This window comes from Carassius gibelio, chromosome A18 (genome assembly GCF_023724105.1).
Source record: "Carassius gibelio isolate Cgi1373 ecotype wild population from Czech Republic chromosome A18, carGib1.2-hapl.c, whole genome shotgun sequence".
Lineage (NCBI taxonomy): Eukaryota > Metazoa > Chordata > Actinopteri > Cypriniformes > Cyprinidae > Carassius > Carassius gibelio.
In genome coordinates, this window is record NC_068388.1 from 8,998,778 (window position 1) to 9,025,382 (window position 26,605).

Here is a 26,605-nt window from a genome sequence, read left to right on the forward strand (position 1 = left end):
ATGTGATTTTACGAATCGTCCACAAATACCCAATACTACTGAAAGATGCCCTTTAGTTGTACTGTACTTCACTGTACTTTTAGCCAATCAGTTTACCAGTTTATCTGTTTCTAGGCGATTGCCAATCTTCACAGCCTCAGGGTTTTACAGACCCCCACACAGACTCTCAGCATCCCAAGGATTCTCAATATGACAAGATAGATTTTCTCTAAAACACTTTATAATTACTTTCATTAAGAAAATTCACCAACATTAACACATTATATAATGCTTAACAGATCATTAGCTAGCAAGTTAAGAAATAATCTTCTCAATTACATGCAAGCATGTGTTGTGTACAATTAATGTTTTTTGACATACCGTTATAAATGATATATTGGTCTTTTTATTCTTTATATTGTGTTATATTATCCGCCAAACTGATTAAACATTAATATACAGTGATATAATTTGTAGTGTTTTGTATTATATTGTGTCGGAGTGTTTCAGTACCACATAATCAAACAGATTAACATAAACATGAGATAATATGATTATCTTATCGTTTTCTTATCAACAGGTAGTACAGTAGTCATCTGTACTCAAACAATTTCGCTTCAAGACTCGTTTCCCTTATCAGCCTGTCAAAGACTTACGATAGACTCGCATGAGCTGTTAGGGACCATCAATAAAACGCCGTGCTTTTTTTTACGGTCATAATATTTAACAGACAGTACCTATAAAAGCAAACACAAACAAAATAGTTAGTAAACATTTAAAAATATAATGTCGTTTTGTTAATTATCTTAATCATTAATTAACAGCCAGTGATTGTAAAGATTGTTTTGCGTCACACCACAAACATACATTTTACGACTGTCCCTAAGAACACTCCACACCAGAGAGCTCGAGAAAAGTTTTCCAAATATTCACTTTATTCAGGCTGTCGGACAGTTTAAAGACCTGGCTCAGACGTCCTGTGGAGAACAATATTTATAAATCATTTAGCTCATGAGATGAAGCAAGGTAAATAATTTTTACAATATGTCTTTTTGTAGCGAAGTATCAGGCAGTTCGTGCTTATTTTAGTTCCGGGTGTGTTTCACTGAAGTAGGAACCTCAGTGGGCTAGGAAAGGTGTGCCATTCAGCGCTAAACCTAAACCCCTGTGTAATAGTTACTAAATGCACGATATAACGTCATTATTAATGCATTTTCTCTGAAAACTGGCCATCATAAGAAACCATGGCTGCGGCGTTACTGTCAGAGACGGAGATCAGACAGGGGTCTATGGCAGAGGAGGATCCGAACGGGAATGAACATGGGGCGGCTGCGCGCAGCACCGCGCCTCGCTGGGGACCGCAGCACGCTGGAGCCCAACAGCTCGCCAAGCTTTACTCTCCAGGTAAGACAAGTATACCGACTGTCATTAAACAGTCTTTATAGGAATTGTTTTTGTACTGTTTTATGCTGCAGCATCATCGGGTCACATTAAGGCCAGGAAAGCGCGCATGCACTCAAAAGTTGCGTGTAGCTTTATGCAAAGAGGTCAGTTTGAGATCATTATGTGACCGCAGCGCATGAATGACGTCAACATAATATAAGGCACATTGATGCTTGTATAACATCCTCCTGAAAATGTAAGACTTCCCAGTTATGAGTTGCCTGTTTTCTGTACTTGTTTCTTCGTAAAACTTGTAACACTGTGCCTTCAGACCTATAGAAGTATAAGACACTAGTACCTGTCAGGATAAAATGTTGAGAGCAAGAGAATCGTTTTCAATTCTTACTGGGACCGTTCACTCAAAATTTAGCATTCTGTCAATATTTTCTCACCCTCATATTTCATATTTTTGAACATTAGAGATATATGGAAAAAGTCATGGTCAGTTACTGACAATCATTTATTTCTTCTTTTTTTATTTACATTTTTACACAAATAAATGTAATTATTTATCTCTTTAATTCAAAGGATCGGTACCTGCAATACAGAAGAAAGACTTTACAGAAAATAAGATATGATTATGGTAAAACTTTTCAACAAGGTGCCATTAGTTAATGTTAGTTAATGCATTACTTACGTTAATTAATAATGATCAATACATTTGTTACAGTATTAATCTTTGTTAATGTTAATCAAAATACAACTGTTCATTGTTGGTTCATGTTAGCTCAGATCCTTTAAATAATATTAATAGATACGACTTTTAATCTGCAGTAATAGTAAATGGTACAATTAACATTAACTGATAAGTTAAATAGCATTATATATATATATATATATATATATATATATATATATATATATATATATATAAATGCTTTAGTATTTTTCATTGTTAGTTCATTTTACCCTATTAGTGTTAAACTAAGTGTACAAATGGAACCTTATTATAAGTGTTATAAAACAAAGCATGTAATAATCTAGAATGACAATAGAAATCCATTGTGATGTTCCCAGTTAGTAGACATATTCGACAAGATGCGGTCTCGCTCATATTTTTTATTTGACCTGAGTTCACTATGGGGAGTCGACACGGAACACCAAATAAACAAATTAATGCATGTTTCAGATTTGACTTCATTCCACTTTTGGCTTAATGGAAAACAGCTCCATCTTTGCACATTATGAGCCAGAGATCAACAGCGTTTGGGAAAGCCTTTAACCCCCAACCCCACCATGCCATCCTTCTAACCTCCAACTAAAACAAGATTTAAGTCCCCCTCCACTGTCCTCTAGCTGCAGAAGCAGTGTCATGGGACACTTGTAGTTTGCAGCTGTAATTAAAACTACATCGATTTAATTCAAAATGCTATTAAGAATGATAATGACCACTCCATTTTCTTTGGCAACGCACCCAGCGTGTTAAGCATATGCTACCACTGGCACGTCCAGCATGTAAATGACTTGCCCATGTTGAGAATGTTTGAGAGAAGTTTAAATAATGTTGTGATGTGATGCTTCTCTCTGTGAATGGGGTGGATGGGATTTTTGGATGAGCTCAGTTGAGTTTAGTATTCGCCAGCTGTGAAGTGCATGTTGGAGAGGCTTAACTGTGGGATTCTTAAGGAAAGTACTCAGGGATTGTTGTTTTGCTTGTGCTGTGGTTTGCATGCTGTTTGCGGTTGTAATTAGCACACTTTCAAAGTTTATCGTCCATGACATACAGGATTGTGGTTAGTGGGCGGAGGTGGGAGGTAATATTTTATAGTATTGCAATCTCTTACCTCAAAATGCAAACTAATATTCTTACAAATGTTCTATATTTTAGATTTACACTACCTTTCAAAAGTTTTGTGTCATTTAGGGTCACCAAGGCTTCATTTAATTGATCAAAAAACAGTAGAAACAGTAATATTATTACAATTTAAAGTAACTGATTTCAACTTTTAAGGAAGGCCTAATGCTATTTCATGCATTCTGACTTTTTTACACTTTTAAAGAGTTTGATTCTCATGCTAAACATGACTAAAGTTTCAAAAAACACGTTGGACCTATGATGGATTATTTATACGTTTTTTTTTCGTATAACGTCATAAAGGGCAGAATTCCTTATATTGCTATCAACTGGCTTTCATTTTAATTTTAGTTTTTTTTTTTAAGTTTGAAGGTTTATAGACCTTACAGAAAAGAAACATGGATAAATTGATTCTAATTAAATGTGTGCTATGGCCAATTTAATTTTAATTCAGTGTATTTGAACACTGACTTGGAATCCTAGATTTATTTGGCTTGTTTTTGAAAAAAATTGGGATTTGTTTATGTGACTTTCACACCATAGAATGGTGCGATGTGGTTCCAAAATGGTGATACCTCATGGCTTGCTTCTTGCAGGTCTCAAACCATCAACCTTGTGGTTACCGTTTCTGCATGTACACCACACCATCCCCAAATGGTCTTGTCCACCTCAAGCCCTTCTATATTTCCTTTAATTCAATCCTTAATCCACAAAAAGTGCCGTAGTCTTGGAATCCAATGGTCTGAGACCCTTGACTTCTGATGGAATTCAGCTGAACTGCAGTCCGTGTAGAGAGGCCATGGAGAGCAGAGGTTTGAGCCAGAGAATATAATGTCAAGGATGCAAGATGAGGTGAGCGGAAATGGCGTTTGGAAGTGTTGAGACTTACTGGTGAAAAGGGATTGATGAGGCTTCAGTCTGCTCAATGACGCCTCCGGCTCATTACTGTAACCCCAGGACAGCGAAACAGCTGGACGCCTCTCCCCGCCATATGTCTGCGTGTCATGCACCACTGACTGCTCTTTGTGCTTCTTATCCCACTTTACAGATTCGCCGCAAAGTAAACAGGATTTACAGGCTACTTTCTGTTTCCCCCATCGCCTCTGTCTGCCGCTATGCTTTGGTTACTGAGGTTCTTGTGGTGTGTGTGTGGGAGTGTGTGTTCAAGAAAAAAAGAGATCAATATAGTATTACATCACAAAATCTAGTTTCCTATGCAGTCAGTGATCTTGACTTCAATTGGTTTAGTCGCTCCTTATTGAGGCAGGCTGATGTCTTGACTACAAAAAAGCTTGAACCATGCGGAAAGGTGAATGATACGGGTGTAAATTGGTGGACGGCACTATAAACACACTGACCTACAAGTGTAAATGTGTTTTTAAGCTTATCAGCTGTCAAACACCTCTATATTTATTTATGGTAGCAATCCTGCAGATAAGCCAACAATGGCTCAACACTGCACACCAGGAGCGTTATCTTCTTTGTGTCTGAATCTGTTCCGCCATAACAGTCCACTCTGAGATACATTCTTGTTGCACACACACCTTGAGAATGATTTTTATAATACAGAAATTGATTCTTCCGCCTGCAGGTTTTGAAGTTAATGTGCAACTTTATGCAGTTTGAGGGCACGTATATCTTTTCTTTAATCTTTCTGCTTGGAAACAAAGTTGTATTTCCAAGGCACAAGTTTGATACAGTGAATGCTTTTGTCGATTAAATGATCACAGGTTCTGTCAACATTTTCAAGGTTGGTGGGATCAAATCTTAAAAAAATGTTTAACTTATTTTTATCTTTACTACTTCTGTATGGGCAAAATGTTCCTTTTTTGGGGGTTTACTGTAATTTTACACATCACTCTATTATTGTTATATGATATATTTCAGATTAACCTTATGCTATACAACATGTAAAAATAAACACAAACTGTGGATGATTGTTTTATTTTGGTCAGATGGTCTCAGTGGCAAGTTCTGGGCCAGAATAAACCGCATGATGTAGACCATCTGCCAGTTGCAACAACCCCCTTAAGTTACAAAAAAAAAAAAAATGTGTGATAATATGTTTACAATTATAAGGTGGTGAGAACAGGTCTTTTGCAAAGGCTATGCCAAGTCCGACCACTTGAAATCCAGCTGTTTTCCTTTCCTGTCATTTTATGTGGTGTTCTCTTGCCGTAGATCAGTCGGAGGGGATCTGATGGTCTTGGAGATGGAAATTTACTGAAGAAATTCACATTGAGTGTCTTGAGGTCATAGCTGCTATGTCATTATGCACATTTTAGTAAAACCAAATCAGTTTAGTAAAGCCACTAATGCAGCCGTCTCGCTGTAGTGCTTTTTTGCTGCGTGTATAAGGAGAAAAAAACACAGACGTCCATAGGGTCGCACTGGAAGCGTGCGTTGCACACACCAACATGAAATACGTCTCTTACAAATCTGGAACGCGGTCATTCTTTGAAGTATCGATACTAATAAATTTAGGAATCGTGACGTTTTTAATTTCCGAGAATCGCGATACTTTTGAAGTATCGGTGCACCGTGCAACACTAATCTTGTATTTTGTATTTTTGACATGACATGTTCCCATGAATGGAAAAAGTAGGTCTTCACAAAGACATAAATGATAATAAATGTACATTTTGTTCTGGGGATCGCAGAGGATGGTTTTAAATCGGACTGGGGTCCGGTTCTCCAAAAGGTTGAGATTCACTGAGTTACAGCACAGAGTTGAGACTGGTTATGGAGTAGAATAAGACGGCATGACACTGAGCATAACCCTGCCTTCAGTTCTTCTGCACCGCACCACATCCAAACACACACACAATCCATCCTCCATCCTGATGATCACCTTCCTGTACAGTGAGATTATGTGCTTCTAATAGGTTGGAAATACAACTTTGGAGCAATTACTTCAAAAGCATTATGTTCACACATCTTTTTGCCTTACAAATAATGTATATGATGACTAGAGACTCCAAAAAGGCACCATGACAAGACTTTTGCACTGTACTTAGTCTTCTGAAGCCATTCAATGTTAGTTTTATCATAGACCAATGTTTCTCTCTCTGTCACAGCTCTGAAATTCCATTTGTGCATTTGAATATTCAAATATGGTTTATTGTGATCTTACACTAGGGGTGTCCGAAGTCGGTCCTGGAGGGCCAGTGTCCTGCAGAGTTTAGCTCAAACCTGCCTCAAAACACCTGCCTTCAAGTTTGTAGTATGCCTAGGAATATCTTGATTGGCTGGTGCTAATGGTGTTTAATTGGGTTTGGAGCTAAACTCTGTAGGACAGTGGCCCTCCAGGACTGAGTTTGGATACCCCTGGATTACTTTGGTAATGATGCAAAACACTGCTCACAATTAACTTTCAGTGTATGGAAAAGGGAACCTTCACAATCTGCAAAACATCTTTTGTGTTCAACAGAACAGTTTTGAAGGGACAGGAATTAAGTTAATAATAGTTTTACGAGTGTCAGATGTTTTGAATGTTTGTGGTGATACATGACGTTTATCTACTACGACAAAATATATTTCGTTCCAAGAAGTAGCAAAACTCTTGGTCGAAAAGGTTGTTAAATTACACTCTGGATCTTGCAGATTCTGTCCTCTCTTTTGGCGAACAGCAGACTCTAACTAATGGTCTGTTCAGTCTGATGACAGCAGTTATTCATGCTAAAGCTGCTGGATGCAACTTTCACTGATTTAAAGAGCTGAACACTTCTGGGTGCGCAGCTACTCCAATCTCAGTCACTTTCTGACTGCAGAACCATTGCATTTATAACTCGGTTCTTTTTGGAGCTCATTCACATCGATCCAATCAAACACTTTGCTTAGCCATGTAATCTTATTAGCCCCGACCCACTGCCAGGCCAACACTGCCCCCTGCCCAATCTTTAATGCTTTTTCTTTTCTTTCTACTTGTGCATTAGAGTCCCCTTACTCGTTGGCGTCTGACCTACTGTATAATTTATCCTGCCTTCGTGTCAAACACACACCAAATTGACCCCGTCATGCCTTCCTAGTGATCTTGGCTCTCATACGCTGACCCTGGGGTCAAAAGGTCACAGGTTCAAGGTGCTGAACGACTAACTCATGGCCGTAATTCTGAGCTGGTCTTGTGACCCGGGCCGCAGCGGAACCAGACAGTCGCTATGTGATGCAAAACATATAGTTTTGCTTTGGCTTTCACTGCGCCACTCTGTCCGAGCTTGAACTGCACACTGTTAGCATAAACAAAAGCCAAGCAAGCTCTCGAGGGGGAAGTGGGAGAGAAGAAAAGAGAGGGAGACAGAGAGACAAGGAGGAGGGGAACCTGGCTACCTGCAATCTCTCCTGCTGGTCTTCTAAATTATACACACACCAGGGCAGCTAAATGCATTAGGACCTCAGCTGTATACATGATACAAAACTGGACTCACACACACACACAAGTGTTTTTGGGATGGGGGGAGGGGTCAAATGTGGCAGGGTGTTAACGCCGCACACAGAATTGTCTCTTTTGCATGCCTACACGCACATAGAAGCGTACCAGGGTGCCCAAATAAACTTGGACTGGAACCACACAGCCTGTTATTAATATTTGATGGAGTTCTCCATCAGCTTTCTGTGTGAATTCAGGTGGTTTGTGGCAATTGGGAACAGGGACAGTGGGTGAGCCGTATAATTACTATTATCTAAATTCCATTTCTGAACGCGGCCCTTCCAGCGCCGTCCTCAATCAGCGCTGTATTTAGTATGGAGTTCTCGCTGAAGTGGCTCCGCTGTGAATTTTCAATATTTAAAATCCACTCTCTGCATTTTAATCCCTCTCTCTTATTAATGAATTTCAATCTAAAGGTCATAAACCTACTCCACTCTTTGCGTTCCTGAGGTCAGCTGGTCGGAATATAGTCCATACTGTAAAGATGTGAGAAATATGACTGAGTTCATGGGACGACTTGCTTTGTTCAATCTGTCGGTCCGGACTGATTGCATACAACCTCTCGCCATGAACTTCAGCGTTTGTTACTCTGGAGATTTGGAGATCTTAAAAGGTAGTGTGTATTAGTGTTTATGTGTGTATGGGGGGGTCTCAGGGGTTGCTCTTTCCTAATCCTGTCATCTGTGGCCCTTATCAGGGTCGGTCTGACTGGGTACACAATCAGAAATGCATTAAATTGTCTCACTGTCTCTTTAAAATGGGGTTAACTAGTAGGAATGATAAACGAGAACCAGCTTATTTTTTTTTCTTTTAAATGACATCATAAATTGATACTTTTTTATGGTTCACAATCCCTAGTAAAACTTTTGTCCCCAGTGGTGAATGGTTAAGTTTTTGTGTTCACCCAGTCCAACGTGTTTTTGTCTCTCTTTAAAAAAAATAAATAAAAATACTGTCTATCAGTCCTCACATGTTTTTATTATTATTATTATAAATAACAGAGTATTGTATCCCATGCACAAAGTGTGTTTGAGTGTGTCTGGGTACATGTGTTAGCGTGTGTGTCCCAGGTTGAGTTGTCCACTGAGAACAGATGAAAGCAACAAGGCCTGTGACTGATCCATTTGTCCTGATCAGGGGAATTCTACCTCCCTCTCTCTTACTCTCTTTCTCTTCCTCTCGCCATGTATGACCCACTTTCCTGTCTCTCCCTTCTTTCCCAAAGTCCCCTCTGAAGACAGGCCTACAGAGAGCTGGCAAGGGGACAATGTGCATGTGCATCTGTGCCATTATGTATCCCGCTAAATATAATTGTGTGTGCTAATATGAGGTTCATTTTCCTGGCCAGCATTTGATGTTCCTAAATCAATACCATTTCCTTTTTGCCCACATGTAGATGCCCTTGGCATTGTTGGGGGGAGGTAAAGTGGGGTAGAGAATGGCTCAGTCATGGCATGTTGGCAGGACTTTGTGGCGTGGCCGGCCCTCTGAAAGGCTGCTATTCTGAGTCTGTGAGTTGCTTTTTGTCTGCCTATCCAGAGGAGGTGAGAGCCGTTCTTTCAGTGCCGCGACTGCACTGAGAACAGAGGCCCGCGTACCACCGCAGCCCCATCAGGAGAGCCCGCCGAAGAAAAGAGCCCTTTGTTCATCGAGGATAGAGACAGAAAAAACACCCATCTCTCCGCTGCACAAACAACACATACTGTTCACACTCACTGACTTCTGCAAGCGTGACAGGTGATAAACCGCCACCATGCCCCCCGCACCCCACCCCACCCCTTTTCTTCTGCACTCACCCTTACTCAGCATGGGATCTAAGCATCCTATCAGATGTCCCATCAGAGCTGTAAAAGTTTTCTTTAATTTATTACAGGATAAGTTCATCCAACTAATGAGAACTGCCGTTGTTTAGGTCTTTTTTTAAACTTGTTTGACTTTCAGAAGGACACAAAAGGGGACATTTCAATAATGTGTCAGGTTGCTCTTTTCCATGCAATTACAGTGAATGAGGTAAAGATTTTAAGCATTGAAATTATTCTAAAGTATCATAAGTGGTCTTAAATGACTTTTGCACATATCTGTGTTATAAAAAATTGAATTTAAGTAGCTGTTTACTGATAATCTTGCTGAAACCTGATTACTGAATCTGTGAGCCTAACTTGAGAACTGAATCATTCTGATTCAAGGCTAGTTTTGTGAACTGGATAAACTGATTTTAAGAGTCAGTTGATTTATTCATGACTCCTTTTATGAGCTAGCACAGATAATGATATTTATAGTGGATAATGACTTAAATTTTTTTTTGTTTGTCACACAATTCTATTGTATTTCTTCAGAAAACATGCACATATTACGACTTTTACTTTTAAAGGTATAGTGATGTTATTCCAAACGTGCATACCTTTTTTTTTCATGTGGAACAAGAAGAAATTTTGAAGATTGCTGGTTATCAAACCGTTTTAGTTCCTATTGACTTTAATTGTAATTTTCATCCATACAACAGACCTTACGCGTCAGAGAAACAAGTGCGCAGCCATCTTTAGAATTTTGTGATTGATCTATAGCATCAGTTATGAAGAGTAGTTAGCTGGTTAAGTGGATTTACTTATTGTAGAGTTAACAAAAGTTATCATGTGCATTGTAATGTTGAAGCAGAAGACAGAGCACAAGGGCACCTAAGTTGTGGTACTGCTGGCCTGAGACCCGAACCCACAACCCTAGGGTTAGGAGTCCAACTCTCTAACCACAATGCAACGACTTCCCCAAAATGGCTAAGAGAGGAAAGATTCACTAGGTCTTTCACCTCAAACTGTGTAATCGTACTTGCATGCATCAGCAGGTGAAGCACGGTGAAAATCGAGGATGGACGACGCCATATTACAGCCTGCCGCAGAAACATGCACACATTATGACAGAGCGAGAGAGCAAGAATGCCATTAGCATTCACGGTCGTTGTTTGGCACTCCAGCTGCCCCTCTGCATCGAACCAGGCATCGTTGATTAATATCAGCCTATTAGCACCCCCTACCCTCCCCCCGCCCCTCCCAGGTTAATTCCCCATGCCAGCGAGCGGGAAAGGGGGCTGCGGGTGTGAGCGATGGTGCAGGGGGTTGCAGGGGAGCACGTTGTTGTCAGGACTGTATTAATGAGTGCGCTGCTAAGGTCCCGTGGACAGGGGGACGGTGTTCCTGGCTGCGTACGGCGGTGGAGGCTCTGTCGAGGCCTGGCCTAGTTTCTGCCCTCACCGGGGAGCGGGAGGATCCAAGGACTGACGCTGAGCACCTGACAGCGGCCCCACTGCTGCGAGAGTGTGTACACATGTCTGTGTGTGAGGAAAGAAATAGACATAAAGAGAGGACGCAAGTGTTGGAGTGGATACAATTTATTTATTTATTTATTTTTTTAGGTTTCTGCCTCTGAATAATTTTGGAAGTTCTCAGAGATGGTGTTATGTTATGTGTTTTGAACAGCGGTAGATATTTTCCCACTTTCCATTTCTCTGTGATATTCTGTCAAAAGAGCTGTACTATTGTTCCTGTACAAAAAATAATTACTGTAAAAGCGCTTTCATGCAAACCTCATTCAGATTTCCACACCACGTTTGAGGCTGCTGTGAAGTGTAAAGAAAAAAGCACAATGTTGATGACAACCTGACGTGCTGCACCTGGACTTTCTCATCCCTCCACTTCCTGTTGAGCTACCACATTTAGTCCAACTGCACAATCCATTGTGCCATCAGAAAGTGACTATAACAACATCAGCTGGATCTGGATCATCTGTTCCCTTATAAATTCTCTGGTATATAAAAACAGGTGTTTTTATGCTCATGCTGTATTCACATTTGGCACTGTACATGAACGAGTCAGAACCTCTTCCTGATGGGCTTAGGGTTTTACATTTCAATTGGTTATGGTATGTTTGTTAAATGGCCATTCCTCTTAATCATCCGCATCACAGCAATCATATTTTTCTAAATAAAAAAAGTCGTCATTTTTAATCCAAGTAGTGAGCTTGTGATCAACATCAAATGTTATAATTTGGTAACTATTTGCAGTTTTTTTTCCACTTGTCAATCAGTACACTAGTCAAACGGTTTTTAAGAGGCAGTAAAAATGACAAACTAGAAAGATGAGTTCACATCTTTCACCTTTCACATTAATCTAGCAATTTTACAGTTGAACTCAAGTCTGCTCCAAAACCTGGATGGATCTCAGGGTGCTCAATGGGATACAAGCTGTTAGGTTAAGGATTCCAAAGTTTGGTGCTTTTATAACTAAACAAAATATAACCCAGGCTTGTAAGTGCATTATGAGAACCGCGGTCCATCGTTCAGGCATATAATGTTGGCTGGCCCACTGAGGCGCTATAAATAGCTGTCATCAATATCTTCTTCTCAACCTCCTCACGTTCCCAATCCACTCAGGACGGCTCCTCTAATGGCATTAAATTTTCAAAAGAGCTGAGTCCACTGTGCCTCTCCATGCCCACATCCGCCCAACAGGAGAGCAAAGGAGAGAGCGATGGAACAAGAAGAAAGAGTCACAGTAAAAGAACGAAAGACTCAGACGGGCTGGAATGCAGTTTAATACTGAATATGCAAGCGGAGACTGAATGTAGGCTGTGGAGAGATGGGGACATGTAGATGTGGTTGGTGTCCATATCTACTAATTCTCTACTCTGTTGTGAATAATGCATTAGCACTTTAATCATCCTCCACGGCCGGCCGCCGTGCCACACCGCTGTCATGGTGGTCTGAACAGTGCCCGTTGTGGCCCCTCCATCGGTGCCCTCTGCCCTGACCTGGGACGTTTAGCTGTGTCAGGCAAACGCACCATCGCAAGAGATCCTGACCTTCGCCTCTACCTACAACTTGTCCTAGTTTAATCGATTACTCCTGAGCACATGAGATAATGGGACACACACACACAGTTACACACCGTCAGCTCGTCTCCTGTCCGCTGACCCTGATGACCTTTTGTGCTTTTGAGAGATGTCAGTTCGCTGCTGTCTGTGACCTCGCAGTGGACACTGTAGTTAAATATACTGGAACTAAGGAGAATTAATAACATTCAAAAGATGGTACTTTAAGGTTTTTTTTTTTTTTTGATGAGAGGGGTCATTATGGTAGACTATTTATCCAACGACTAGTCAACTAGTTAGTTAATTTTGCCTTAGCCATGCCATTTCTGTCTTTTTGCTGTTCTGTTGTTTCTCAATGTTTTTTTTTCCCTGTTCTTCTTTTGAATATTTATTCAATTAATTATTTATTTCTTAGTGTTGTTGGTATTGTTCCAATAAGTAAAATAGGTCAATATACAGTATTTAAGCCAGCAAATTAAATTATAGACAAAAAAAACCATCAGACTCCAAATTCCTAGTTGGTCTACTAGCTGTTAAAATAAGATGTTTTTATCCATGTGATGTATGAAGGTTGTTGCTTATAATTTTTTTTATTCTTGTTTGAAATTTTTTTGTGTTGATCAAAATATGTATAGTACTAATGTGCCTTTATGTGTTTGTTGTCCCTGTAGGAAAGCGGCTGCAGGAGTGGGTCTGTGTGGTTCTGTGCCTCTCGCTCCTTGCTCTTAACCTCTCCTTCCTCTTCCTCAACTTCTCCACAGTGCACATCTACAGAATCCTCTTTGGCATTGGTAAGCCTTACATTATTATTATTATTGACCTTTCTGTTCATATCTTTCCTTGTTTTCTAATAAAGTTTGGCTGTCATTATCTCTGCAGAAACCCATTGGTTGTAGTGCACTTTTTTCCATGTCATGGTCTCATGGTGAATTTTATTTCAGTACTGACTGAATTCAACAGCTTCTTTCTTTCTTTTCAAGTGACTGGTATTGTGACAGCAGATTTTGCCTCTGGGATTGTACATTGGGGAGCTGATACATGGGGTTCAGTGGACATCCCTGTAATTGGAAAGGTAAGGACCAAGGCCTATGCATAGTTCAGTATGTATGACACAACTGTTTTTACACTATATGAATGTGATTGGCTGCAGGTGTGTGGGCACATTTAGGCACATTGGCACCATCTTTCTGGCAAACATGCATTTCCCACACACTCATATGCACAGTGCGGTCTCTAAGCGTAGTGTCTTGTTTGATTTTAACAAATTACTCTGTTTAATTTTCATATCGGCTTTTGCTCTATTGGCCTGTTATGGTTTACCAAGCTTAAAAAACGGCAAGTGTGAAATGCCATCTCCACCCTGGGGAGTTCAGCCCTTCCTGCTTTCCTGGAGCGCCACATCTTAACCCCACCCACTCTCAAGCCCGAAGGGTGCTGGGGATACTCAGGAGGGTTGCATTAATGCATAGTACGGTCGCACTCTCCATGCCCAATCAGAGAAAAGGTCACCCCCTCGCTGTCCAATTAAAAAGCAGCCGACACTTGCTTTCTGTGTCGGACAAGTAGGGGCCATGAATTTGGAAGCATTTATGTGTTTTTGTGCTGACAGGGGTCGTTGTGCTATTATGTGGAAGAGGGCAGTAGACTGGCGGTAGAAAAAGGACAAACCTTAGCTAAATCCGGTCCCGTGTGCCAATTATTAGGCTACTTCAGGAAATATGGACTGTTAAATGTGATTACAGTGAAAGGAAATGACAAGTATACAGGTTTAGCAATGATCAGAATACACTTCACCGTGAGTGTGGCCATGAAATTTTCACCGTTTCAGGCCTGTCCTTTGAGTAACACCGATCTTTTCTATTTCCTATTCATTTGCTGATGTGTGCTCTGTAGAGATGGGGTCTTATAGGACTGGGTGGTTTGATGCCTTATACTGTGCAACTCCAAATAGTCTGCTGCTATAGCATTTATACCTTAATATGATTTGATGTGATGATTATGTATTTAAAAAAAAAGAAAGGCGATCATCTAATTGCATGTTTACATTGTCTAAATAATTAATCAACTAAAAATAAAAATCAGTCTGTTTAGGCTTCACAGCAATATAATGTATAGTGTGAAAAAATGGACAGATGCATCACTTATAACACACATTTTCAACACATGAAATATTGATTTGAGAAGTAACCAATTTAAAATCTTGATTGTTTATCTTAATATATAATCCATTACAGTGTGCATAACAGTCATTCTAACAACCAGACAAGCACTTCAATAATATCAGCTTTACTGTAGGCCTACTATCAATCTACTATTCTATCAGTCTATCACGTGTTCGTGGTGTGATCCCAGACATGTGAAAGGACCGCCGGCTACAGCTGGGAATCGATTCCAAAAAGAATCAATTTCTCAGGCTTTGGGAATCAATAGCTGATCCCAAAGGTTGAAATCACTTCTTTCAAATAGAATCAATTCCTCTGTAAGAGCCTTTCTTAAATTTCAGAGTTAATCATTAATTTGCCATGCTAATAGTGATTGGTAGCCTGATTCATTTTCGTGAACAAATTTGTTGAATTCCGTGAAATCGTTTCAGAAAACGATTACTCCATTGCGTAATCTCTCTGGAATAGATTAAAAAAATATCTGAATCAAACAGCCCTAGCCACAAATACCTGGATGAGCGGTCATTATACAACATTGGTATTAACCATTGTCATTGTGATGAATAACTGATTTCAGAATGTCCTGACTGACCAATAATAATTACCGTATTTTCCAGACTACAAGTTGCACTTTGTTTCATAGTTTGGCTGGTCCTGCGACTTATAGTCAGGTGCGACTAATCAACATTAATTTGACATGAACAAAGAGAAATGAACTAATACAAATGTACTAAGAGAAAACATTATCGTCTCCAGCCGCGAGAGGGTGCTCTATGCTGCTCAGTGCTCCTGTAGTCTACACTGAAAACATAGAGCGCCCTCTCGTGCCTGTAGAGGGTAATGTTTTCTCTAGGTTCTGTTTCTAAATAAATGCGACTTATAGTCCAGTGCGACTTGTATATGTTTTTTTCCTTATCATGACGTATTTTTGGACTGATGCGACTTATAGTCCGAAAAATACGGTAAGTATTTCGGAGGGCTGTGTAAGACATTTTCAATATCGACTGATAGTGACCATTTACAGTTCTCTAATGTTGGCCATTATGGTACTGATAATATACCATGGTTTTAGTCATAGTGCCCACACCTTCTATAATGGGGGCATGTTTACATGCTGGTCATTGAGGCCCTTAGTTGTCTTACATTGCCAATTCTTTGAGGCTGTGAGCAGGATTGTAGAGAACAGATCATCTGAACAGCCCGTCCATTACCAGCTGTGGGTCAGGCCGACGGGCCCCATTCTCTTGCTTTCATCATCGTCCTTCTGTGCTGTAAAACGGCTCAGCCACACCGCCTCACCGTGAAGGGGTTTCCACCCGGCTCCGCAGCCACTGCCGATCCTTCTGCTGTCGAGGATAATTAGGATCCGCCACCTGGGAGTGATCGGACTTCAAAAAAAGCGAGGGAATTTACAGACATCCAGAACGCTGAGCTTTAAGACCCTTAACCAGCAGATTAAAGGCGGCACTTAGAGGACCGATATATATGGCTTTTTTTGTCCACATGTTCAAACAAGAAGCACCAACTTGAGGGAGAATCATTAATGACCGTGATTAAACAGGCACTTAAGAGCAAAGAGCGTAGGGAGGAGGAAAAAAGGCAAGAGAAATGAAATGGATCTCTCATGTGCACTCTGGTCTTTGGCTGGGTTGCTAGGGCAATCTGAAGATGTGAGTCGTGATTAGGCAGAAGGCGGGTGAGGCGAGGCGAGGCAAGGCAGGCCGTTAAACGGTGTGGGATTAGCAGCGGCGAGGCACAGGTTTGCCGCAGCGTGCCGGTGAGTCGACATGCACGCCGTGTGCTTGGGCTTAGCGCTCTTTTAATCTCACGCACAGAGAGACGGAAAGGAAACGAGGAGAACAGGAGGGAGCATAATTGTCGAAATATCAACAGATAGTTTTCTCTGCTCCAGCAGAGTGTCACCACTTGCTCTCAGATATAGGTGTGATTGAGTTCAGCCCACAAACATGCAATAATGACACATTCCCCCCCACGCTCCATCTCTGAAACGCTATGGTAATGTGCCTCCAAACGATTTCTCCTTTTTATGTGGAAAATAAATTGCATTCATTCTTGTATTTTCCTTTGTGCTTATACAATCCTTTCTCTTAGTCCCTTTCATTTTACGACACCCGCGCAGTCGCAGACGGGTGTCCGTCTCAAAGTAGCACTCCTGGGCGTGAGTGACAGGCGCTGCTGGGTTATGGGTTTTCATGATGCTGGATCCGAGCCGTGGGGAAGTGATGTTTAATGCCAGGTTATCTTACCGCTCCGAATGTCTAGCTCATGTTGCATGTGTCATCTTTCATTTAGGACCTACTACCGCCAACACACCAATTTGCGTCTATCAGTCAACATCTAACCCCTCCCAGCCCTGTCTTGTGGCCAGATTCAGGCAAAATCTGCCTTTTCGTATTTTCAATGCAGATTTTTAAGGAAAACCTCTGGTTGCTACATTCGTACTCGTACGGGTGTATTTTCATAATTGACTAGCAAGACAGTATGTTGCCTGAACTGAATTTGGTGCAAGTTTTCTAACGACTCGGGTAAAATAACATTTTCATATATATATAAAAAAAATTATTCAGTCGTTCTTACTAATTGACTATTCAGTTCTTGCAGTTGACCATTGTGACTGGTTCTTATTGGGACAGTAGCTGAATACATTATCAAATGAGCTAAAATATTAATTAATAAAACATTCAAGGGTGTCAAATGTGTAGAACTTTGTGACAGATGTTTCTGAAGAGTTCAGATTTTCTGTGGGCTTCCAGCTCATTATCAGTGGAGAATCTTCAGGCAAAGGATGTTTCTGGTTTCTGTACTGATTATTTTAGTTTAAACTCTTCTTTTTTTAATTATCATCCTAAAATGCACATCCAGTGTTCTTACAGCTTGTTCAGAGTCTCTAACTATAACACAACAATAGCTTCTAGTTTGACCCTGCACTGTCTTTATCATAGACGTACCCATTCATTACCACAGGGGAATGGATCTAAATTGCAGTCCTAGACACCCCTGCCTGTTTTTCAATTGAACCTTAACCTCCCTTCTCCCTGCTCCCCCCATCTCTCTTTACCTCTCTCTTTCCATTCAGGCATTTATTCGCCCGTTCCGGGAGCACCACATTGATCCAACGGCTATCACACGGCATGACTTCATAGAGACTAATGGAGACAACTGCATGATCACCATCCTGCCTCTGGCCCACATGGCCTATAAATTCCTCTCCTACCCACCAGGTACACACACACACATCCAATCTCTTTTCCAATGTGTAGTTGAGAGTGAGTCAGCGTGACTATTTAAGAACCAACGAGTGTGACCTGAGTGCAACACCTTGTCTTGGAGCTGTCGGTGTGCCCCACATTCATCTTAAAATCGACAAATGAGAATATGGTTTGAAAAGGGTCAAATGTTCTCAGTTCCATTTTTGCCCTGCATGGGTTTCAGGAGCAGCTCAGGCAAAAAATGAAACTTTTTATCTTTCACTCATGCTCATGTTATTATGATTCTTTCCTCCTTATAACAGAAGAATGGAAAATCAAAAAAAAGAGCTTACATTTTCCATATATTTGGATATTTCTAATGTTTGTTTTTTTTGGCCATTAAAGGAATAGTTCACACAGAAATAAAAAATCTGTCAGCTGTTACACACCCTTAAATTGTTCCAAACTCGAGACTTTCCCTCGATTGAAAGTCCTTTCCTCTGAAATATTTACTCTTCAAAATATTCTTAATTAGATCAAAATCCATATTGAGTGGTTTAATCCGAGTCTTTTGAAGAGACACAATTTACATAGAGCACATTGAATATGGTAAATGGAAGCTCAACTATACTTGCTTGGATGCGGTTTGTTTTTATTTTGATTTTTAAGGTGTTTCGTATTGCTTTGTGAAAATAGCTTGAATTTGAATTAAGTTGTACTTATTGCAATACATTTTTTTATTCTTTGGCGTTGATTATGGAGTTGTTTAACCCCTGAACTCATGCTCATGTTATTGCAAACTTGTATGACTTTCACAACACAGGAAATTGAGGAAGGATCTATGCTTTATTTTTTCTTATGATTAAAGTCAAGTAAATTTAAATTCAGTTTTTTTTCTTACATAAAACTACATAAATTCATAACACCTTGAATATCACACACAATTTTACTGGAACTCCGCAGCATCCTTCCTGTCTCATTTATGGTTTCCAGTCATTCTTGTTTTAAAAACATGAGAATAAGTAAATGGTGACAAAATTTTCTTTGGATAAAATTCCATGAATTCCATTAAATTAAATTCCATTCAAACTTTTTTTTTTTTTCTTTTTTTGCTGATGATCTGCTCAATCCTAAGAAAATTGAAAGGTCAGTTTGATTTGATGTTTCTCATGCTAAAGGATAAGGCTTGTATTATACTAGAGGGTTAGGGCATGTCGTATTAATTTGCATATAATTTTATCTCTCTTTCTCCACCTTATCCCATTGTTCGTTTATCTCTCCCTCCACCTCTCCATTACACTATCTCTCTTTCCCAGATGCCCTTGCAGAGTCCTACCCCTGGGAATGTTTTGTTTTTGCGTTGGCTGTCTTTGTAACCATGACTAATCAGATCCACAAGTGGTCCCACTCCTACTTCGGCCTGCCACTCTGGGTCACACTACTGCAGGACTGCCACCTAGTGCTCCCACGGAAACACCACCGGATCCATCATGTGTCGCCACATGAGACGTACTACTGCATCACCACAGGTACACACTCATGCTTCACTTGATGAGTCTGAGCCTGGTGTTAGTATTATCACCTGAAAATATGAGAATTCGGTCATTATTTATGATGATCATGTTAGGACTCAGTCTTCAGCAGAACACAAAAGGAGATATTTTAAAAACGTCTCCATGTTTGTTTTTTTGTTAATACAGTGCAATTCAATGGGGTCCAAAACAACAATGGATGTCATTGACTTTATTTGTATGAACAAAAAAAGTGGAAGTCATACAGGCTTACAACAACACTAGGATGAGTAAATTATGTTTTAAGGTGAACTATACCTTAAAATATACCCAGAGTCCCATAGGCATCTTTACAACATCAATACGTACTGGATCCGATTCAGATGAGGTAGGTGAACTTCCTCTGAGAGACTTTACTGTAGTCGATCGTGGTAACCTACAGTATCTGGCAAGGATTCTTCCACGGAGCGTGGCCTGCATCGCCAGTAGCTGTAAAGAGTGGGTTAAAATAACTGTTTTAAAGTCAGCTGTGTCTGTTCGCACATAAGTGTGTGTGTGTGTGTGTGTAGGCATTAAACTCCCATGATAGCTGGAGCACTCAGTATGCGACGTGCATCTCTGGGAGAGAGGGGAGCGAGGATGCTTGTGCGTCACCCTGCGCCCCCAGTGGACGACAGATGTGTGTGTGTGTGTGTGTGCATGCATACTCCAGAGCACAGACCGGTCCTTTTGACCCTCCCTCTTTTCTTTTCCACTGCTGCTCCCCGATCCCACTGGGAGACGCTGATGAAGGGAGAGGAAAGGGTCTCTCTCTCTCTTTCGCGCACATACACAAACATGCCCGCTTGGGAGTCTCTCTCTGCGTGAGCCCTGCTCCTCCACCCTCCCTGCCCGAGTCCCCAGGGGCCAGGGCCCGCCTTTGTGTATGCCACTGGCTGACAACCTCCATGTATATTTAATGCTAACCTGCTGTCAGTGCTAACAAATAGGCTTGCGCGAAGGGGGGGTGGGGGGTTTGGGTTTGACAAAGATGAAAAATCAAACAAACATGATGAGCTGTTCTGCTCTCCTCCTGCACCAAAGGGGTCACTGTAGAGAGAGGGTACAAACACACACACACACACACGTGGAGTTGACACAGACGTGACCGAGGAACAGTGTGGTGCTTATACACAGACATACAAGGGCAATGGCTGACTATGTGATGTCATATTCAGGGTTCACTGAAAACAGTACTGTGGCGGTACCATGGTACTGTAATGGTGTCAGGTGGAGATACCATGGTATTTTCAATTGACACTGAATGATTAGAGTGTTCCTATTACTTTACTTCAAGTACTTCAAAGTATGCAATTGTACTTGCACATAGGGATGGGTGATATCAAAATGATTGTGTTTTTGTTATTTGGCTATTAAAGGGATAGAAGAACAATTGAACATTTCCACCAGTTACTCACCCTTACTTGGATCCATTTCGTTCATCTTTTTCTTGAAGTCTGAGAAATTTCTGTCCCTCCATTTAAAGTCCATTCCACCATACAGACACTTCAGAATGTTCTTAAGATTCTAAATGAAATCCGTCTCCTTCTGAAGAGATATGGCATACATAGAGCACTTCAAATATGGTAAATGGAAGCTCAACTGTTATTGCTTAGCTTGACCCTGAGAACAAACCTTATTGGTCTATATATAGATTTGTATAGAAAATATTGAAGTTTGTTACTAAGGGTTTCTATATTACTATATTTTGATTCTATTTGATTGTAACTAGATTGCATTCATTTGATTGATAGAAAAACAATCACCCTTTTAATACAGTAGTAAATAAATAAATAATGAGATGTATATTGGAAATCTTAATATTTTTAGATATACCGTCCAGCCATACTACTATAGTGCATGTCCAAAGAACATGATAGTATAATGGTCATTTTTAAGACTTCTGGTAAGCGCTCAAATGTCTGATTATTCGCCTTGGTTGATGCACTTTGTCCTGTACGTTTTTGTGTGTTAAATATCTGAATATCTTGTGTGTGTGTGTCTGAAATGGTTTTCTTGTCAAAACCCAAAGTAATGCGTGTCTGGGAGCACAACAGAAGTGTGTGTGTGTACGTAGTGGAGTTGAGGCGGGCTGGCTGGGGGTGGGGTGCTGCTACATATTTATAGCAGTAAGTATGTACATTACTCTACTGCTTGCGCCTGATCTTCTGTCCATCCCCTGGGAGTCACCATCCAGGAGCTTCTGTGTCTCACCGCTTCTTGATGTTGTTCTCTGTGCCTTCCCCTTTTTCTTCCTGTCTTGCTCTTTTGTCCTTGCACTCTCCTTTTTGCTTGCCTTGCCCCTCTAAGTGTTCTCTCTCTCTCTCTTTCTCTCTCCTGCATTTCTCTCTTTTCTCTCGCTGGTGAGTTTTCAGAACGGTGTGTAATTCAGCGAGAGGAATGAATTTGTCTGGTTGCCTTTGCACATCAAGCCTGTGTGCTTCATCTTTTCTGTATTCCTTTTTCAGTTTGACTCCTGTTTCAAAGTACTCCGACACGATTGTTTTATGACAGTTTTACACACAATATTAATGTTTTACATGTATCATAATTTATTAATAATGCATTAACTAAAATGTGATGATGTGTTTATCCCTCTTTAATCTTGAAATGTATTTTATGGTGTATGGGATGTTTTCCAACTATATACACTCTTATTTAGAAGTTTGGGTTTGGTGAGATTTTTTTTTTTTCAGGATTTGATAAATATAAAAAAATAGCATTTATATGAAATAAAAATTTTACTGTCATTTTTGATCAATTGAATACATTCTTGCTGAATTGTTTTTATATATACAGTAGTACACACAAGTCGAATTTAAATGCTTTCTCTCCTGTCAATCTGTAGCACTTGACTATCTAATCTTACACTCATATTAACAACTACTCAGGAGTCAAAGTGTTTTTTTTATTCCTCCTTTTGGTCATGTCTTATCTCGCCTGCGGCACGAAGTGAGCCACTGCCATTGATGTCCCTTCATAAACATTGGTGCCTGACACCCCTGCTTCTTTATTATTCTCTCCCTCAGGGTGGTTGAACTACCCGCTGGACAGAGTTGGTTTTTGGCGGACGATGGAGTGGTTGATCGAGAGATTGACGGGTCAGAAGCCACGCAGTGATGACATGGTGTGGGCCAAGAAATCCGAGTGACCGGGATAGCAGGACGGAATTCCCTCTCTCATCCATCTTTCCCCCTCTTTAGGGGGAACACAAACTGAATATGGGCCTTACCTCTGTACCCCAAAACCTTTCTCCTTTAATGTTCCTGTGTCCATCTGTCTCCTCTAAACCATCTTCTCTACAGCACATAACCACAGACCACTCTTACCGCTGGGGCCTTTTCCAGTCACTGAGGTCTGCTACACGCAAGCCATCACCTGTTCCTCCTCTACTGGCTCCCTCCTCTCTTTTTGTAGATGTCCATACACAAAGAAATAGTCGAAAGACAATATGAATTTCAAAAGGGTGGTTTCAAACTGTTGAGATAATGATGAGAGACACTGTTTCTCTCCCAATCCTTTGCTCCATCTCCACGTGCTTTCCCGTTTGCGGTGTGTAAAATGTATGTTTTCTGGAGGTTGGGCTCTCCAGAGGACCTAAACCATGTTGTGATTTTCCCAGCATGGTTTTCATAGCAAGGCATGGAATTAGATAAGCAATGAAATCGGGATTCCACAAACTGCGAGAAATGTTTCTTTCTTATCTCAAACACTCTCCAGTTTCAAAAAAGCATCTCGGCAGCATTAAAACACTCCCTTAGTTCGAACCGAAGGAAGCACAGAGGATCCATTTCTCAAAAAACACAGGGAATGGGTTTTGTTGGCCAACCCACATGGTCAGTGCTCAGTTGACCCGACTGAATGTTTTCCCTGAGTGTTATTTACTGAGCTTGTGTTAGCCTTAAGTACAAACCCATTAAACTTATTTCTAATCAGCTCACAGCTTAGTAGTGATGATCACTGATTGTGTCTCTGGTGTGTTGACATGTTACTGATATTTGGAGTTGTATTAACAGTCTAGCTCGCGATGTCCTCCTGCTGCATCCTGTGGTACAACGGTTTAACAAAGGTTGTACTAGCAAAATCTCACTTTAGAAAAAGGTCAATTTGAATCTGAGTTACCAAGCTTTATTAAAGAGATTTTTTTTTTTATGTAATGAATATTCACACTATTTAAAGTGGTACTTTTCATGCAAAAATTAAGCAAGAAAACAGCCAAATACACTCCCTATTTTCTCTCTCACACATAATTACACATGCACACTTACAGATTTTAATCATGAACTCCAAAAACACACTCTGTGAAGATTTCCTGTTGATTTGTCATTTGTGCTAAACTGATAAATGGAGAGAATAGGGTTTTTATATAGTGGTTCGGTATGGATTGTCTCACATTCTCTCACAACAGCTGCAGCTCCACAATTTGGATTTTATTGTCTGGCTTTTTTTTTTTTTTTTTTTTTTATCAGAGTGCAATATAACACTCAGTCTCATATTTGTTATTTGATCTTACTTTCCATCTTGCAGCTAATGCTTGCTGCTATTCTGCCTTAAACCAATGTTTTTATTAGCTGTATGATTTAATAAATATCTAATAAATAACATTTGATTATCTAATGTTTTTTTTATTTTATTATTTTATTTTTTTTACTCAAGTGATTTTTAAATGCTGCTCATTAGATATAAAAGTTAGAAGCAATAATTTAGTTCTCTTTGTTAAAATGAGAGCGTAAAACAATTGCAGAGCTTTGCAAAGATAATTACGCTGGAAATCTGCTGGGTACTTTTAGGTGATTTAACAATGAGTCACAAGCTCTGTTCTACTCGAGCTGAAAATTTTTATGAGAGATTCATGGGGCTTCATTTAGAAAAGCACTAAACTGCAACCTTAATTTAATAATTTGTAACAAAGAATTGATTGGAATTAGCCATTTATATAAGATTGACCGTGTGGACAGTAAATGATGAGTTAAGAGCGCCATCTGGTGGCCGAACAATATCCACACAGCTGAAGGAATCATTGTACTGTCATGGGTTTTGTTTTTGTGGCAATACCTTTTTTTTAATTATTATTCCTTCGCAGTATCGCAAAAAAAACAACAACAACAAAAAAAAAATACTTAATCAGTAAATATTCACTACCATGGTATATTTTGAAATCTATCATCTGAAATCATCACTGTTCAAAAGTACCACCACAGTACTTTATATAATAGTGGGTTGATAATTATCTGATCATTATGTTATGTATTTGTAGTCAACATTATAATGTTATTGTGACTGCATAATTCACAAATGATCTCTAAACCTGCCATTTATCACTGAAACAGGTGTCTCGTGAAATCAGGCTTTCTGCCATTGACATGATGTTGTCTGATCTCTGTGACCTGGTGATGGGGTTGCTTTTCAACCCAGTGATGGGGCGAGGTGTCAAATTGTTGTATAGGATGGTGCAGAACAGAGAATATTTTCTTCCCCTTGAGTCTCTGAATGTAGAAAAGGTTATGTAACCACAAAATAAACACTGATTGCAATAACATACTATCAAATTGGCCATGATTCGCCGGCTAAAAATCACTAAGCTTTGGAAATTACAGATTGCACTTTAATGCAGTACTGTTTTCTGGAAGTCTCTCATGAATTTTGGAGTGAGTTTAGTATTGTAGTGGATGTTTTTTTTCCCCCATGAGAGCATTTAAAGTAACATTAAATTGTTTGGGGTAAGTTAGATAAAATACTTTTATTAATCAAAAATGCATTAAATTGATCAAAATTGACAGTAAAGTTTTTTACACTTTTACAGGAGACTTATTTTAAATAGATGTTTGTGGCTCAGTGTTAGAACATTATGTTAGCAGCGCAAAAGGTTGTGGGTTCAATTCCCAGGAAACGCATACTGGTTAAAAAAAAAGGATCATGTGACACTGAAGACTGGAGTAATGACTGTTAAAAATTCAGCTTTACCATCACAGGAATAAACTGCAACTTAAGACACATTAAAATAGAAAACCGTTATTTTAAATTGTAATCATATTCACAATTTTTATGTTTTGCTGTATTATTGATAAAAGAAAAATCGATGATGTGAGAAATTGTAAGAACACCAAACTTATAAGTGTAGAGATGGTCTTTGCAGATACAGTATGCTGTAATTGATCGTGTGATTTAAATCACTGAGAGCAACGTATTTCTTTTCAAGCTGATCAGTGCAGTAGTTTAACACCTGGAGCAATATCTTGCTGTGGTTAGTGTTATGAGTCACTTTAAATCTACTTAACTGAATCACCTTCTTTAAACTAAACATTAATATATGCTTAAAACAGTCACTGATTTGATGGTTCTGTTTCTGATGGTATTTTTAAAAGGATACCTTAAAGGGGGGGTGAAATGCTATTTCATGCATACTGAGTTTTTTACACAGTTAAAGAGTTGGATTCCCATGCTAAACATGGACAAAGTTTCAAAAATTAAGTACGTTTGAAGGAGTATTTCTGTTCCAAAAATACTCCTTCCAGTTTGTCACAAGTTTCGGAAAGTTTTTTTTCGAGTATGGCTCTGTGTGACGTTAGATGGAGCGGAATTTCCTTATATGGGTCCTGAGGGCACGTCTGCCGGAAGAGTGCGCGCGCTCCCGTATAGCACAGCACTGAGAGCACAGACATTCACTGACCAGAGCGAGAGCGTCGCAAAATGTCACAAAAGGAGTGTGTTTTTGGTTGCCAGGGCAAGACAACCCTGCACAGATTACCAAAAGAGAAACAGCATTAAGGGACCAGTGGATGGAGTTTATTTTTACAGAGCATCAACGGAGTTGCGCAAGTGTTTTTGTTTGTTCCCTGCATTTCGAAGATGCTTGTTTTACAAACAAGGCCCAGTTTGACGATGGATTTGCGTATCGTTTATTTCTTAAGGATGATGCAGTCCCAACGAAAAAGGGTCACGATCCTGTGTTGGAACCACATGCGGTGAGTAAAACTGCTTCAAATATCTCTGTGTTGTTAACTTAGCTATCGGCGTGTAAGCACATCAAGTAAACAACATGCGATGTTGTCATCAAACTGCACTTTCCACATGTACAGCTTAAAAAAAAAAAAAAAAAAAAAAAAAAGACGACAAAGTGGAACTTAGTCATTTTCCAAAACCGCTAAGCAAATTTATACAGTTTCAGTATACCACATAGA

General features: G+C 39.9%; 1 protein-coding gene across 2 annotated transcripts; it reads left to right on the forward strand.

Annotated features, from left to right (window-relative positions):
• The first annotated feature begins 844 nt into the window (after positions 1–844).
• On the forward strand, positions 845–24,041 carry LOC127934370 (plasmanylethanolamine desaturase). 2 transcript variants are annotated; one of them, XM_052531705.1, is made up of 7 exons: positions 845–1,005; positions 1,219–1,383; positions 13,175–13,294; positions 13,484–13,575; positions 17,763–17,907; positions 19,191–19,403; positions 22,454–24,041. In XM_052531705.1, exons 1-7 carry the CDS (start codon positions 996–998, stop codon positions 22,573–22,575), a joined length of 867 nt encoding a protein of 288 aa, XP_052387665.1. In that variant the 5' UTR covers positions 845–995; the 3' UTR covers positions 22,576–24,041. The 2 variants fall into 2 exon arrangements, with proteins under 2 accessions (XP_052387665.1, XP_052387666.1); XM_052531706.1 differs by lacking the exon at positions 22,454–24,041 and adding an exon at positions 19,575–19,757.
• The last annotated feature ends 2,564 nt before the right edge of the window (positions 24,042–26,605 follow it).

What these genes read in the sequence shown, in the direction of transcription:
- LOC127934370 (XM_052531705.1), top strand. An exon ending in CGCCAAGCTTTACTCTCCAG is followed by an intron (nt 1,384 to 13,174) that starts GTAAGACAAGTA and finishes TTGTCCCTGTAG; the next exon opens with GAAAGCGGCTGCAGGAGTGG. An exon ending in ATTCCTCTCCTACCCACCAG is followed by an intron (nt 17,908 to 19,190) that starts GTACACACACAC and finishes TCTCTTTCCCAG; the next exon opens with ATGCCCTTGCAGAGTCCTAC.